General features: G+C 45.7%; 1 protein-coding gene across 14 annotated transcripts in view; it reads left to right on the forward strand.

Annotated features, from left to right (window-relative positions):
- The window catches only part of PPP1R12B (protein phosphatase 1 regulatory subunit 12B), a 235,403-nt gene that overhangs the window by 213,810 nt on the left and 6,361 nt on the right, over window positions 1-15,232 (forward strand). For 6 of the 14 annotated variants that reach the window (XM_060178566.1, XM_060178576.1, XM_060178568.1 and 3 more), the window contains 4 exons: window positions 3,138-3,282; window positions 4,412-4,516; window positions 10,069-10,122; window positions 11,073-11,123. In XM_060178566.1, coding sequence (XP_060034549.1) covers window positions 3,138-3,282; window positions 4,412-4,516; window positions 10,069-10,122; window positions 11,073-11,123 — 355 coding nt within the window. Of the gene's footprint in view, window positions 1-3,137; window positions 3,283-4,411; window positions 4,517-10,068; window positions 10,123-11,072; window positions 11,124-11,567; window positions 11,646-15,232 lie in introns of all 14 variants that reach the window. The other 8 variants (XM_060178567.1, XM_060178569.1, XM_060178571.1 and 5 more) reach the window with 7 other exon arrangements.

Below are 15,232 nucleotides of genomic sequence, written 5' to 3' on the forward strand. Positions count from 1 at the left end.
TGATAAAAGAAAGAAAGGAAGAAAAAAAGAAAAGAAAAGAAAAGAAAAGAATTCCCTGGCCAGACAACCCCACCAACGTCCTGTAGCCCTGCTTCCTTAGAGCTCCACCCTACTAGAGAAAGAGAGAGACAGGCTGGGACTATGGATCATGCTGTCAGTGCCCATGTTCAGCGGGGAAGCAGTTACAGAAGCCAGACCTTCCACCTTCTGCACCCACAGTGACTCTGTATCCACACTCCCAGAGGGATAAAGAATAGGAAAGCTCTCAGGGAAGGGGATGGGATACGGAGTCCTGGTGGTGGGAATTATGTGGAGTTTTACCCCTCTTATCCTATGGTTTTTGTCAGTGTTTACTTTTTATAAATAAAAATTTTTAAAAAGAAAGAAAAGAAAAGAGAAAGATTAGCAAATGCTATGCATAGACAATTCAGAACCAATAGAAATGGTCCAAGACATTGAGCCTTCCTGATTTTCCTTTCGTTTTGTTCTTATTGCCACCAGGGTTATCACAGGGGCTCAGTGTCAGCACTATGAATCCACTGCTCCCAGCAGTGATTTCTTTTCTTTTTCTTTTTTTCTTTCTACTTCACTGAATAGGACAGAGCGAAATTGAGAAGGGAAGGGGAGACAGAGAAATAGATACCCGCAGACCCCCCCTAGCAGGTGGGGAGCAGGAGCTCAAACCTGGATCCTTATGCATGGTGTTTTGTTAACTCGGTGTGCCACTGCCCAGGCCCCCTTCCTAATGTTTTTAAAAAAATTTTAAATTGACAACAGTGGTTGCACCCAGTAGGACACACATTACCATGTGTGAAGACCTGGGCTCAAGTACCCATCCTTACCTGCAGCAGGAAAGCTTCATGATGAAGCAGGTATACAGGTGTCTCCCCTCCCCCCTTTCTCTCCTCCCACCCATCTCTGTCTCTCAGCCTCTAACCAAAATAAATGACCACTGGGAATGGTAGAGTTGTACAAGCAGTGGGCCCCAGCAATAAAATTAACAACAATGTGGTTTTTCCTCTTGGATTGGAAAATATTAAACCTCTCAGGGGGCACTATGATAGTGTTTATGCCTCAAATACATTGCCCCTTGTCCAAACCATCCTGCTACTAAGATTTGTCTTAGAAAACTAACTGGATAAATGACAAAAGCACGAAAATTATAGATGTCTGTGTCTATCAAAGAGGACTAAACTATATAGCCATTCCTTATACTATGAAGTCATTAAAAAATGTTAAGACAAACCTATTTACTTGCATAGTAATATGTTCAAAATAATAAGTCTGAGGAGGAGGAAGAGAAGTTAGACAATAGTATATAGTGTCTAACTTTATTGAAACAAATTGGTTAACACACTTGTGTTTGCCAAACTCCAAGGATATAAACTAAACTGTTAATAGTAGCTATTTCTTAGCAAAAGTGACTTTCATTTTTTCACCCAGAAACTTTCATACTACTTAACATTTTTTCTTAATATTTATTTATCCCCTTATGTTGCCCTTGTTGTTTTATTGTTATATTTATTATTGTTGTTGTTATTGATGTCATCATTGTTGGATAGGACAGAGAGAAATGGAGAGAGGAGGAGAAGACAGAGGGGGGAGAGAAAGATAGATACCTGCAGGCCTGCTTCACCGCCTGTGAAGTGACTCCCCTGCAGTGGGGAGCTGGGGGCTCAAACCAGGATCCATACACCGTCCTTGTGCTTTGCACCACCTGCGCTTAACCCACTGAGCTACCGCCGGACTCCCCAACTTAACATTTTTTTACAAACAAGTATTCTCTTCGAAATTGGGGGGGAAAATCAATAAAAAGAGTTCTATCCCAAAAGATTAAAAATAAATAAATAAATGTTATAGGTCCAAGCATTTCTGTAAGAAAAATCTCTCCCGAGACTAGGAGGTGGCTCACCCAGTAGAGCACATGTCTGAAGACCCAGGTTCAAGCCTCACAACCACCAGATGGGAGCAATTGCAGGGGAGAGCTTCACAGATGGTGGAGCAGTGCTGCAGTCTCTATCTCTGTGTCTCTCTTGATCTCTGCCTCTCTATCTCCCCACTGACTAGTTAAAAGGGGAAAAAATGGCCTTCAGGAGTGGAGGTGTCAGGTATGAAGCCCCAACAGTAACCCTGATGGCAATAGAAAGGGGAAGAAAATTTGTCCATTCATGTCACTAGTAATCTTACCTCTCCACTCTGTGTAATCTTTATTGCTCATCTACCTACCTCTTCTTCACTTCAGCACCCTCACCCCCAGCTTTGGCAATAGTTACCACAGGACAAAAACAGCAGGTGCAGTTCTATAGCTATGATTCCTCAGGTCACCCCAGTTTGGGGACGTCACACTCAGCAGGGCTAGACTGCACACAGTACTTTGATGCACCACATTTTAGTTCGTAAAGAGCAGTCTGAATAAAATATAAACCAGTATCGAGATCAGGACAACAGTTGTGCACTTAAGTAATCAGCTGAGACCCTTCCCCTAGTGAACTCCTCCTTACTGGAAGCAAACCCACCATTGACTCTTAGAGCTCAATTGCTAGAAGATGCAGAAATGCTTGCCGCAGACATAATGTAATTCCTACATCAGTGTGGAATGTAGGTAAGAGGTTTTGGGCACTGCTTGGGCACTGCAGTGGTGCCCTAGTGGATTTCCATCAAATCTGTGGCATGCCTAAAACCCGCACATTCAATTCCCTGGCCCCCACTTCTCCCCGTCCAGACTCAGCTCTCTAGATCTGTGTGTGTCTGCTTCACTGACAGCTCGTTGGATTCATTTTCCAAGAGCCATTGAGATCCAAGACACTTTTGCTTTTTAGAAGCAAATTCTCAACCCTAAACTAATTTGAAAAGCTCCAAGATTTAAGTCAACACATGCATCCAAACCACTGGCTTTACAAGTAAAGCCTCCATCCTTGGTAAACACGGGTTCCTCCACGCTGGCACAGCTCAGCAGTGGGGTCAAAGAGTGCCACGGCGGGGGGGGGGGGGGGGGGGGAAGAAAGGCATGTGGTGCACTGCTTCAGGCCAGAGCTCTGAGAGTCGCTTAGACCAGGGCCAGAGTGCCTTTAAACATCACCTCCCTCCCACAGCGCTGCTCTCAAACCCAGATTTGACCTCTGATTCATCTCCCACAGGTTGGAATCAGGAGGCAGTAATCCAACAACCAGCGATCCTTATAGTGACCGGGCTTCAGCAAGGGCCCGCCGGGAGGCCCGGGAGGCTCGCCTGGCCAGCCTGACCAGCCGTGTGGAAGAGGACAGCAACAGGGATTATAGAAAAGTAGGGTCGCTTTTCAGTTTCCTGCTTGTGAGTGACAGCATGCAAACCGTAGCCTTTTCCCTAGTGTAGGGAAAACAAACAAACAAAAAAAAGCAGTTCTGATGAAACAGCAGGAAAGGAGCTTAAGCAATAAATAACAGCAGCTAATTCCTTGAGGGTGTCTTCCTCTGCCTCTCTAGCAGGTATTCAAATATTGCTTCTAGTGCAGGAAATATATGCCTAGAAGGAGCAATGCAGAGATGTCAACTGAAGCTCAGGATTCATATTGTCAAGGGGAAAATTAAAGTAATGCTGTCTGCTTGAGCATTGGGGAAGATGGATACTTTCTCCCAGGCCATGCTTCTGATGAATTGCTATGGATTTCAACCAATGCTTTTTTGGTGATAGTAACAGTAACATTCCGGTTGGGTGGAAGTCTGAGTCACTTCACAGTTCACTTCCTCGGGTTCTTGCAGAAGAGCAGCACCAAGCTCCAGGAATGACGCTAAAACCCTTCCCTTTCAAGTGCTTGAGGTGCCAGGAGGGGAAAAAAATTTTTTTTAAGAATGTTAAGTGTTTTGTTAAGTAAAACTTGACTAAAATCAATATACCTGCTAGGATGACTTAAAAAATAAAAATAAACAGATTCTCTCTGGGACCAGCACAGTAACTCAACTGTATAGTGGGCCCTGCTTTGCCATGTGTGCGATCTATGCTGAAGCCCAGCTCCTACTGCACTGGGAGAAGCCTCAGTGCTGTGGTGTCTCTCCCTCTCTCCCTGTTTCCCTGTCTCTGTCTCTCTGAAAAAGTCAGCCCAGAGCAATGAAGCCCTAGCAATGACAAAGAAGTTCTCTTTCGTGTAGGGAACGAAAAGTAATGCAGATGTCCCATAGAAGAAAATAGAATGACTGTTTTTGCTTCAGAAATTAACATTCTTGAGGTAGGACCATCACTCTTCGTTTGTTCAGCACCTGATTTTAAGGAGCAAGACCCCAGCTTGCTGACCTTACTCTGCTCTGTAGCCTTCATCCATCTTTTCCATCTATCCCTCCAAGGCAGAGAACCCCAGGTTTCCTCATATGCTGAAACTGAGTGGCTTCTACTTCTGGAAGTAGGTGACCTGTTTCTCTCTTTCCCCTGCCCTAACTAGCTCTACGAGAGTGCCCTGAGCGAAAACCAGAAGCTGAAAACAAAACTTCAGGAGGCCCAGCTAGAACTAGCTGATATAAAGTCCAAGCTTGAGAAGATGGCTCAGGTAAGAGGGAGAAGAAATAAGATGGGGAGGTAAGCGTCATCATGGGGAGGAAAACAAAACTAGGGACCCGAGGGATGGGGAGTGAGGTAAGACTTAAGATTGGCCTCCTCGGGCCTTAGATTCTAATTTGATTTTAGGGTTTAATCAGTATTTAATTTTAAAAAATTGACAGTTCACTGATCAATACTTGATGTCCTGAATGCCTGTATTGGCACTGTGGATCATCTGCTTACTTGTTAGAAGTTTCAGGTGGCGGCACAGCCAGTTGAGCACACACGTCACCGTGTTTATGGACTTGGAGTCAAGTCTTCTGTACCCACCTGCAAGTGGAGGAAGCGTCAAGAGCAGTGGAGCAGAGCAGCAAGTGTCTCTCTCACCCTCTATTAAAAAGAAAGATTAAAAAAAAAAAACACTAGAAGCAGTAGAATCATGCAGTGATAACCCTGGTGGCAAATAAAATAAAATAATGAAAGAGCCACCAGAAGTAGTAGAGTCTGGCTGCAAAGCACAAGGACCGGCGTAAGGATCCCTGTTCAAGCCCCCAGCTCCTCGCCTTCAGGGGAGTCGTTTCGCAAGCGGTGAAGCAGGTCTGCAGGTGTCTGTCTTTCTCTCCTCCTCTCTGTCTTCCCCTCTGCTCTCTGTTTCTATCTGTCTTATCCAACAACAGCTATACAACAATAACAACCACAACAAAGCCAACAACAAGGGCAACAAAATGGGGAAAATGGCCTCCAGGAGCAGTGAATTCATAGTGTAGGCACCAAGCCTCAGCGATAACCCTGGAGGCAAAAAAAAAAAGAAGTATGATGTGACATGATCAGTCCCAAACAGTGTCTCCTCTCTTGGTCATTGTGTTTCAGTTCATCTGGTTCATTTCCTCTTAGTAAGGGATAAGCAAGAACAGTATTCAATCTAGTTCAGAGAAGTAGCCTAGAGAAATGAGTGGTTCACTTCAGTTATAGGATAAATCAAGGACAGTATTGTTTGTATGTAGGATTACATCTCAAAGCAGAAGTTTTGTCCTGTAGCATATCATGTGTGATTTCCCCAAGCCTCCACTGTCGTTCAGCGTAGAAAGAAAAGTACCGGGTAGTAGAAAGTCCAGATAAGCCACTTCCTCTTACTGCCAGGCCTGATTTAATTAGTTGACACTAATATCCTCATCACCAGTGAAGCCAACCCTGGAGCTGAAAACTAAAACAAGTGCTGTCCTAGGTTATTGCTGAGCTAATAGGAAACCTATTGAGTTATTGCCCTGCTGGAATGCCTAGGGACTGAGAATGTTGAAAGCTGAACTGAGGTAAAAGTGACTTTTCACAGGAGAGGCATAAATGGAAACCAGAGATGGCTGGCTGTTCTGACCATATGAGATCATCTAAAAGCCAAGACTAACAGGCTCGAGTTGTGTAGTGCCTGCTGCATGGATTTTAGGGAGCAGGGATGGCTAAGTTCCCTCTGACGACCTCGTTGGAATGGAATGAGCAAAGGGGGTGCCAGCAGTGCGTTGGCTTAACAACCATCAAGACAGCCAGGACATTTTCGAGAGACAGAATCATGGCCTGAGTGTTAGCTGCCTGGAGGAGGCAGCCCCTCTGCCTGGTTTCAGGAGCACACGTGGCTCTTCCACTGGGGATTTTTTTTTTTAATATTTATTTATTTATTATTTTCCCTTTTGTTGCCCTTGTGGTTTTTCATTGCTGTTATTACTGATGCCGTCGTTGTTAGATAGGACAGAGAGAAATGGAGAGAGGAGGGGAAGACAGAGAGAGGGAGATAAAGAGAGACACCTGCAGACCTGCTTCACCGCCTGTGAAGCGACTCCCCTGCAGGTGGGGAGCGGGGGGCTCGAACCAGGATCCTTAAGCTGGCCCTTGCGCTTTGTGCCACGTGTGCTTAACCCACTGCAGTACCGCCCGCCTCCCCATTTCTAACTCCTGATGAACACAAGTAACAACTGGGCTGAAAGTGACTAGTGAAAGTAAGTATTGGCTTGTTGGAGACAAAACATGATGTATTTTTTATAAGTTTTTCTATACAAAAAATGTGTCATGACTTTCCAACAACGCAGATCTCTTGGTCCCAAAGAAAGCGTGGACATGTGTCTTGCTTTCTGCTGTGACCGGAGAATGGACTGAATGAACCTCTCTCTCTCTGTGTGTGTGTGTGTGTGTGTGTGTGTGTGTGTGTGTGTGTGTGTGTGTGTGTGCCTCGACCCTGATGGACTGAATGAACCTTTCTCTGTGTGTGTGTGTGTGTGTGTGTGTGTGTGTGTGTGTGTGTGTGTCTCTCGACCCTAATGGACTGAATGACCCTTTCTCTGTGTGTGTGTGTGTGTGTGTGTGTGTGTGTATGTGTGTGTGCCTCAACCCTAATGGACTGAATAAACCTTTATCTATCTCTCTCTGTGTGTGTCTCGACCCTAATGGACTGAATAAACCTTTATCTCTCTCTCTCTCTGTGTGTCTCGACCGTCATTACAGAGTCAGGCAAAATGTCTTGTTCGTATTTTGTCATAAAGCATCTAAGGCTAATTTTCTTTTTTTTTTCCTTATAGTCTTTATTTTATTTTATTTATTTTAATTAATTACTTTATTTTAAAAATGAGACATTAACAAAACCATAGGATAGGAGGGCTACAACTCCACACAATTCCTACCACCAGATCTCCATATCCCCATCCCCTGGTAGCTTTATTTTCTATCCCTCTAGTAGCATGGACCCAGGGTCATTGTGGGATGCAAAAGGTGGAAGGTCTGGCTTCTGGAATTGCTTCCCCGCTGAACATGGGCGTTGACTGGCCGATCCATACTCCCAGTCTGCTAAGGCTAATTTTCATTCTGAATAGGGCCACAAGCTAGCAGTGGTTAATAAGTTCAAATCTTACACTGATTCTCACCGGTTCAAGCCCCCGGCTCCCCACCTGTGGGGGGGGGTCACTTCACAGGCGGTGAAGCAGGTCTGCAGGTGTCTCTCTTTTCCATTCTGTGTTTTCCCCTCCTCTTTCCATTTCTCTCTGTCCTATCTAACAAGGACAACACCAATAACAACAACAACAACAATAATAATAAAAGGGCAGTAAAAGGGGGGAGGGGAAAAAAAACATAGATTATATGGGACTACTCTGTTCAAAGCAATTGCTAGGCCTGGCTTGTGGAAAATTAAGAGACTCTGGGCTCACCTGCTCCCCACTTTGGTCTCAGCAGAAGCTCCTGACTTGACCTTCAGGGCTTTTCTCGGCTTTTCTGTCAACCAGTGCTTTCGAGCAAGGAGCAGTCTAACAACTGCCGACATTGATGTGTGAAGAAGACCTTGATGTGTGAAGGAGCCTTTCCAGCCTCCGAGGGAAAGCATTTACTCTCTCGCCAACTGTTTTGCTGGGTGTGTCTGAACACTTAGTTTTGCCAAACACAAGTTATTGAAATTCAGAAGAAATAGTGGCGCTATAAATGAAAGCACTGCCATTTACCAAAAATGGAGTTGTTTGGCAAGACAGAGGAGGGAGGAGTGCCTGTCAGCCTCACACATTTGTACGAAGACAGTTACCACATGGACACATGCATAATGTCATTTATATAAATGATCCACCCAAACTCTAAGGGTTTTTAGTGTTTCTGGGTTTTGATTTTTTTTTCCTTAGGGAAAAAAAGTGAGTTTATTTGATAGCTGAACTAGTTAAGTTCACAGTGTATGTATGAAAATAGCAAAATCACCACAGCCTGTACACTCTCCGGGCTTTGGAAAAAGAGACTTGAGAGGGTCTAAACAGGCTCAGATGGTCGACCTACTTCTGGGCTTTGCTCCCTCTTTCTCTCCTACTTCATAGGAGATACAGGGTGAGGGGAGACTGTCATGACCCTCAGGACAGAAGGTGAAAGTCCAGAACAGAAGCCACAATTTTAGAGATTTTTGTTGTTGTTGTTGTTAGGTGTGGCTGTTCCTTGATTTTTTTTTTCTCGAAAGAAGAACCCCCTACAAGAAAACCCTAGTTCCTGCCTTTGTTTTAGCTGTTGTTTGTGCATGGCACTAGGCAAAAGAAAAACAATCATTCTGTCCACCTGCAGTAGGGAGGGAGTTTCATGAGTGGTGAAGCAGTGCTACAGGTGTCTCTATCTCTCCCTCTCTATCTCCCCCTTCCCTTTACTCTCTATGTCCAAAAGTAAACAAATAGAATACATGTAAATATATGTATTTTTTTTAAATTGCTCTGTACTAGATGTCTGTTGAGTGAGGAAGATCGCACTGCCTCGTTCTATAATACTGGAGGTAAAAGGAACTTGAAGGTTTAATTTTGTTGGAGTCATTGCCTAAAGTTCCACTTTTTTTTTTTTTTTTTTTTACTATGGTGGCAAAAAAAAATTTAGGCACTCTACAAATCTTTTTTTTTATTTTATTTACTGCTACTAGAGCTCGGTGCTGGCACTATGAATCCACTGCTCCCAGCAGGCTTTTTTTTTTTTTTTTTCTATTTAATAAGACAGAAATTGAGAAAGGGGAGGTGGCAAAGAGGGAGAGAGAAAGATAGACCTACTTCACTATTTGTGAAGTGTCCCCTCCTGTAGGTGGGGAACCGGGACTCAAACCTGTATCCTTGAGCCTATTAACATGTGTCCTCACTACCATTCGGCCCCCTCCTCTACAAAATTTATATTGAAAGTCAGAGGTGATTTAAAACAAAGTTTCTAATAATTATTCCATTAGAATCATACTTTATCTGGAAGTCCCATATATAAAGCAGATTATAAGGAATCGGGGAGTAGCACAGCAGGTTAAGCACAAGGACCAGCATAAGGATCCCGGTTCGAGCCCCCGGCTCCCCACCTGCCGGGGGGGGGAGGTCACTTCCCAGGAGGTGAAGCAGGTCTGCAGGTGACTCTCTTTCTTTTCCCTTCTGTGTCTTCCCCTCCTCTTTCCATTTCTCTCTGTCCTATCTAACAATGACAACACCAATAACAACAACAATAATAATAAAAAAGGGCAACAAAAGGGGGAGAGGGAAAAAAACACACAGATTATATGGGACTGCTCTGTTCAAAGCAATCCTGGAAACCCAATCACATTTGAGAACCACTGTTCTAAAAGAAAAAAAACCTTGGTTCCCAAACAGAAAGAACAAAGTGGGAAAGAAGGGATGCTTTAGAAGACTGCCATGGGGCTTAGCCACTGAAGCTCATGAGTCCCCAGCTTTTTTAAAGAAGCAAACTAGATGTCATATCCCCTGGGTGGTAAGATTACTCACAGAAAAGAAGGGAGGAGGGGGTGAGGTGGACAGTAGTTATCAGTGAAGACCTGGCAGGTGTTTATGTGTGTTTTGTGAATACTGTCTGGGTAGTCGGCACTGGTTCAAATTACAGGAAGTACTGCTGCCTTCTCCCAGTACGACCGCTGCAGACTCACAGAGGTCAGAATGCCAGGCTTAGACATCTATCAGCATGCATTTGCTAGAAGTCCCTGCTAGAATGAAAAGTCTGATGGCAAAGCTGAACTAGCCTTGACTTTCTGCTGACCTGAGACCACTAGGTAATAACTAACTGTCTTCCCTCCGATTTCACTAGCAGAAGCAAGAAAAGACCTCTGATCGATCTTCGATGCTGGAACTGGAGAAACGGGTATGTGCATGCCTTTCCCCTGGCCATCCCATCTCTGCTCTCAGTGTTGCTCTGACTTTGTTGCTCATGCCAATGGAAAAGTTCATCTGAAGAAGGCAAGAGTGCTGCCACATTCCATTCCCAGCTTGGTCATAAATTCTTTCTGTCTGACTCTGGACAGCATTTTGATTGCTAGTTCTTCTGGCTTCATCAGCTGGTCAGACTTCGTTTTTCCCAGTCTTAGGGTGGGAGCGCCCTTGGGAGGTCAACCCCCACGTTGTTCTGCCTGTTGACAGAACTATGTGCGTGCGTGCGTGCGTGTGTGTGTGTGTGTGTGTGTGTGTGTGTGCGCGCGCGTGTGTACGTGCATGTGCACACACAGTGTGTTTTGATTTCCTATAAATCATCACACATATACACACTCAGGTCCAGGGTCTATTCCCCTTTCCTGTCCCCTTCAGCAGAAAAGATGCCTGCAGCAGAACCCTGTACCACAGATTTAGGTCTAAAGATATGAAATATGAACCAAAGAGAGTCTTTCACTCACTCTGACCAAAGGGAGGATTTCTGGTTCACTTGCTGACCTCCTCCTGACTAGATTCAGGACATTTTTATGGGATTGGACATTCTTGCATTGGGAAAACACAGATTTATTGGTGAACCTTAGCTTTGATTTGACCTAGAGGGCGTGTTCCCATTTCTCCATTTATTGTCTGATAAATTTGGAAAACAGGTAAGTTTTATTTCGCTTCCCCTCTAATTGTCTGATAGGAGATAAAATGTGCTTTTCATCAGTGAAGTAGCAACATCCCACTAGTGGCAGGATCAGATAGTGCTCAGATCTTCTGGGTAAGGAAGGTTGACCTGAGTCACAAAGCTGACAGCGAGACAGCGGCTGGGAGGGCCCGGCAGCTGGGGGCAGTATTCCTGAAGTACATTCGAGAGTCATCTTCCACATTGTCTTGAAACAGGAGAGGAGAGCCTTGGAGCGGAAAATGTCAGAGATGGAGGAAGAGATGAAGGTATGGAGAAATTCCCTTTCCATCTTTGTATGCCTGTTCTCTGAATGCCTTCCAGGACTGGGTGTTTGACCATAGGCCTGCTCGAGCCATAATTTCACAACACGCCCAACACCTTGGAGAGAGCTGGTGTGTGAGGAGGAGGTGAGCACTCTCCTCGGCTGTCTCACGGGCTCTCCACTCACACCGCGTCCACTGTGGCCGCCTCAAAAAGCCCTCCTGGGAGCAAGCCCTGTCTCTGATGTGTTTGTTTTAAGATGTGTTTAGTTATTTTCCTGAGAGGGGCTAGAGCATGGTTCTGGCCTGTGTGGTATTGGGGATCCAGCCTGGGGCCTCATGCATGCAAGTCCTGCACTTTCCCTGCTGAACTGCCTTCCCAGCCACTGCAAATGCTGCCTTTGGTTTAAAAAAAGAGCACTGAATTGAACCCATAATTGAACTTTCAAGGTTTTCCCAGCAGCGGCTTCGCCCTCAAGAGGCTGATCGAAACTTCTAAACCAAATGTTCCTGCTCTCAGCCTTCATAGTAGGTGCCCAGGGAAGCCTGTGCATGACCAGAGGCTTTCCTCCTTGGGGCCCCTCCTAGTCTCAAACTTCTGCTAGAAGGAACAGCTTAAGTCACCCTGCAGCAGGATAAAGATTTGTTCACATAGTGGGTTCCAACCCCGGCCTATGTCCCCTGGAACACCCAATGTGACACTCTCCCACCAGAATAGCTCAGGCCACCAACTGTACTTCATGGTTTCCCTCACTGTGACCTACAGTGACCGTCACCTCCTTTAGCACTTGAGTGGACAGCTGCCATCCCGGGCCGTTTTCAGTACTCAGAACTGGCAGAGAAGTCAGGTCACTGCTTTGGAAGAGGAAACTGAGCTGCAGGGGAGACAGAGCTGCAGGGGGCGCCGCCTGGGTGTGGCCTGGGAGCATCTGAGCCTGGAGTGAGTGGTTCCACATGCTCACAGCCACTTTGCACTTGCTCTGCTTTTTTCTTTTCTTCTAGTATTTTTTTCTTTCTGACTGGATCTTTGGTAGAGAACATTCATCTGTGAAACATAGGTTCATTGACCTCGAAAGGCAGCAGATAATTCTCTGTGAACAAGCATCTCTAACATGCAGTTGAAGCACTTTGTGGTCTAAAAGGGGGGCTCTTATTTACTTAAAAATTTTTTTTCGGGAGCCGGCCAGTGGTGCAGTGGGTTAAGCGCAAAGCGCAAGGGCTGGCTTAAAGATCCCAGTTCAAGCCCCTGGCTTCCCACCTGCAAGGGGTTCGCTTCAGGTGAAGCAGGTCTGCAGGTGTCTATCTTTCTTTCCCCCTCTCTGTCTTCCCCTCCTCTCTCCATTTCTGTCTTATCCAACGACAATGACAGCAATAACAATAATTACAACATAAACAACAAGGGTAACAAAAAGGGAAAAAAAATAACAAAAGTTTTTTCCTCAGGACCCAAGGTGGATATTCACACAAGAGCCATTGCTTATAACCCTTTGTAAATAAAACAGAAACGCCAAGCCTGGACCTCACATCCCCTAGGCCCCACCCTAAAGCTGTACCTGCTCAGAGTCACATAGAATCACAAGGCATGTCTCTGACAGTGACACTTTATACCTTTCAAGTTGATTCAAGACAGCAAGAAGCAAAAATTATAAATCGTGGGTTCCCCTGAAATGGCAGAAATAGAAGACCCTCCCATTCTAGCTTCTCCATCAAACCCTCCCACCTAGCTCACAGCACTCTCTCCTAGCTAGAGCAGGACATTGGTTGGGCTAAATGGTTCTTGATAAATGAATAGCCACAGCTCTTGGTGGCATGGGGGGCTCCTCCATTTTGGAAAGCCCTGGAGCTACACCATCTGCTGTTAGGCAGCTGTCAGAGATTCTCATTAAGAGCCCGCCTGAAGGCTGATGGGGAGTTGTAAATGAGGCTGAAACCAGTGCCTTCTAATGAGTACCCAGAAACCCGCAGCCTCTGCAGCCATCTCACAGAACCTCCCTCCACACAGGCCCACACACCAGGACCCAAGAGGTGTTTCACAGTAGAGCAGTTGAGGCCCTTTTTGTTTCTGTTCTCATTCTAGATTGAGAGCTCCTCCAGTGGTTTTAGCTGCTCCCAGTCCTGTGGGACGTGACAGGCTTACAGATCTCTGTCTCCTCATCCTATTAAACCGTAAAACTCTACACTGGCCCATACTTTTTTTCTCTCTCTCAATAGAGATTACGTATATCAAAGTTTTTGTTCTCCACAGCTCTAAGTCTTTTGCCAACCAACTTCAGATTCAAGTAGTTTGAATTACCACACAGAGGGGCACCTTGTTGAACACACGCATTGCAGTGCTCAAGGACCTGCAGGGGGGAAGGTTCTTAAGCAGTGAGGCAGTGTTCTAGGGCTCCTGACCCTTCCCTATTTCTGTTACTGTCCAAAATTTAATACACACACACACACACACACACACACACACACACACACACACACATATCACATGGAGCCAACCCATGAATGTCTAGGCCCAAACCAATGGCTACCCACATTTGAAGATGATTTTTTTCTTAATTTACTTAAGAAACCACCCAACCAGTCAGCTGCTGGTATTCTCCACTGCCAATCCCAAAGCCAAGTGGAGAAGAAGCCCCCGCCAACTCTCAGACCTCTAAACAACATCTGCTCCAATAGAAACCTGGTAGCAGGTTTGCAAAATCATTCCGCTCCCCCTAGAGGACTGAGGAGGTGGGGCATCAGAGCCTCCCCAGTCAGCACTGGTTTTATGTTTATGTCTGGATATTCTCTGGAGACACAAACTTCAGCCGTACAGATACAAACAACATGAAGTTGGTGTGAATAATAATTGGTTGGTTTCCAAAAAAAGAAAGAAAGAAAACAACCAAAAGTCCTGATCGTGGTTAATGGTAACCAACAACCTCTGTAGTGATCAGTGTTTGAAACCTTGTGTGTTCTTGTAGGCAGCCTGCCTACAAGTAATGGTCTTGTGACATCTGAGACACAATAGAGTTAGAAGCCAGTGGAGTCTGTAATGCTGTGTTTACAGTTCACACAGATGGAGAGATTGGGGACTGATCTCTCCTGAGCCCTAGAAATCCCAGAGGCGTTTCAGGACAGAAAGTGACTCCAGGGCCTGTTTTTCTGACCAATGAAGTGCAAAGGCCAGGAGAGATGGGAACAGTGAGATGGATTCTCCCAATGAGATGGGCTCTGTGGTAGGGACATAGTTTGTACTTTTCTGGCCTGTACTTGGAAAGGTAAGTATGTATTCTCCCTCAGAGTAGCGCCACTCAGGTCTGGATTACATGCCAGCCCCTCTTAGGTGTGCATGCCAGCGTGTGCTGTGGTAGGCCTGCCCTTGCTCTTGGGACGCGCCCACGTCAGGCCTGATGACTGACTGCTTCCTCCACTCTGCACTGGCCTTCTTTCCAGAACTCGCCTTCCTTGCCCGAGTCCTTGCATGAGAGGGGCTCAGCAACCAGTTGGTTTTAGATTGCTCTTGGACTTTTGTTTTCATTATTCTTGAAATGCCGCCATCTGACTCTGCTCCCTCTCTGCCCTGCCCTTGCCTGCCCTGCTCTTTGCCCTGCTCACCTTTCTCCTTTTCATACCTTGTTTTCAGTACCACTTCCTACAGAATATTCCACCAGGTTGTATCTGTCTCTCTCCCTCGTGCTGATAGCTTCCAAGTCCTTCTGCCTTGATCTGCCTGTACTCACATGTAGACCGAGGTGTTTCCATAGTTCACGTCATTAATGTGATTCCTTAGGAAAGAAGGACCATTTCATGTAATGGCAAATACTGTGTTGAAAGTTTTGGTCCCAAGTCAATAGCAAAGAAGGGCGAGAGCCAGAGATGTTTCGTTGATCCTGAAATGTGGTCCCTGCCTATCTCTTTAAAATCTCCTGTTGCTAGGGGGTCGGGTGGTGGCGCAGTGGGTTAAGCGCATGTGGTGCAAAGCGCAGGGACTGGCGTAAGGATCCCGGTTCGAGCCCCCGGCTCCCCACCTACAGGGGAGTCGCTTCACAGGCGGTGAAGCAGGTCTGCAGGTGTCTCTCTTTCTCTCCCCTTCTCTGTCTTCCCCTCCTCTCTCCATTTCTCTCTGTCCTATCCAACAA

This window comes from Erinaceus europaeus, chromosome 19 (genome assembly GCF_950295315.1).
Source record: "Erinaceus europaeus chromosome 19, mEriEur2.1, whole genome shotgun sequence".
Taxonomy (NCBI): Eukaryota; Metazoa; Chordata; class Mammalia; order Eulipotyphla; family Erinaceidae; genus Erinaceus; species Erinaceus europaeus.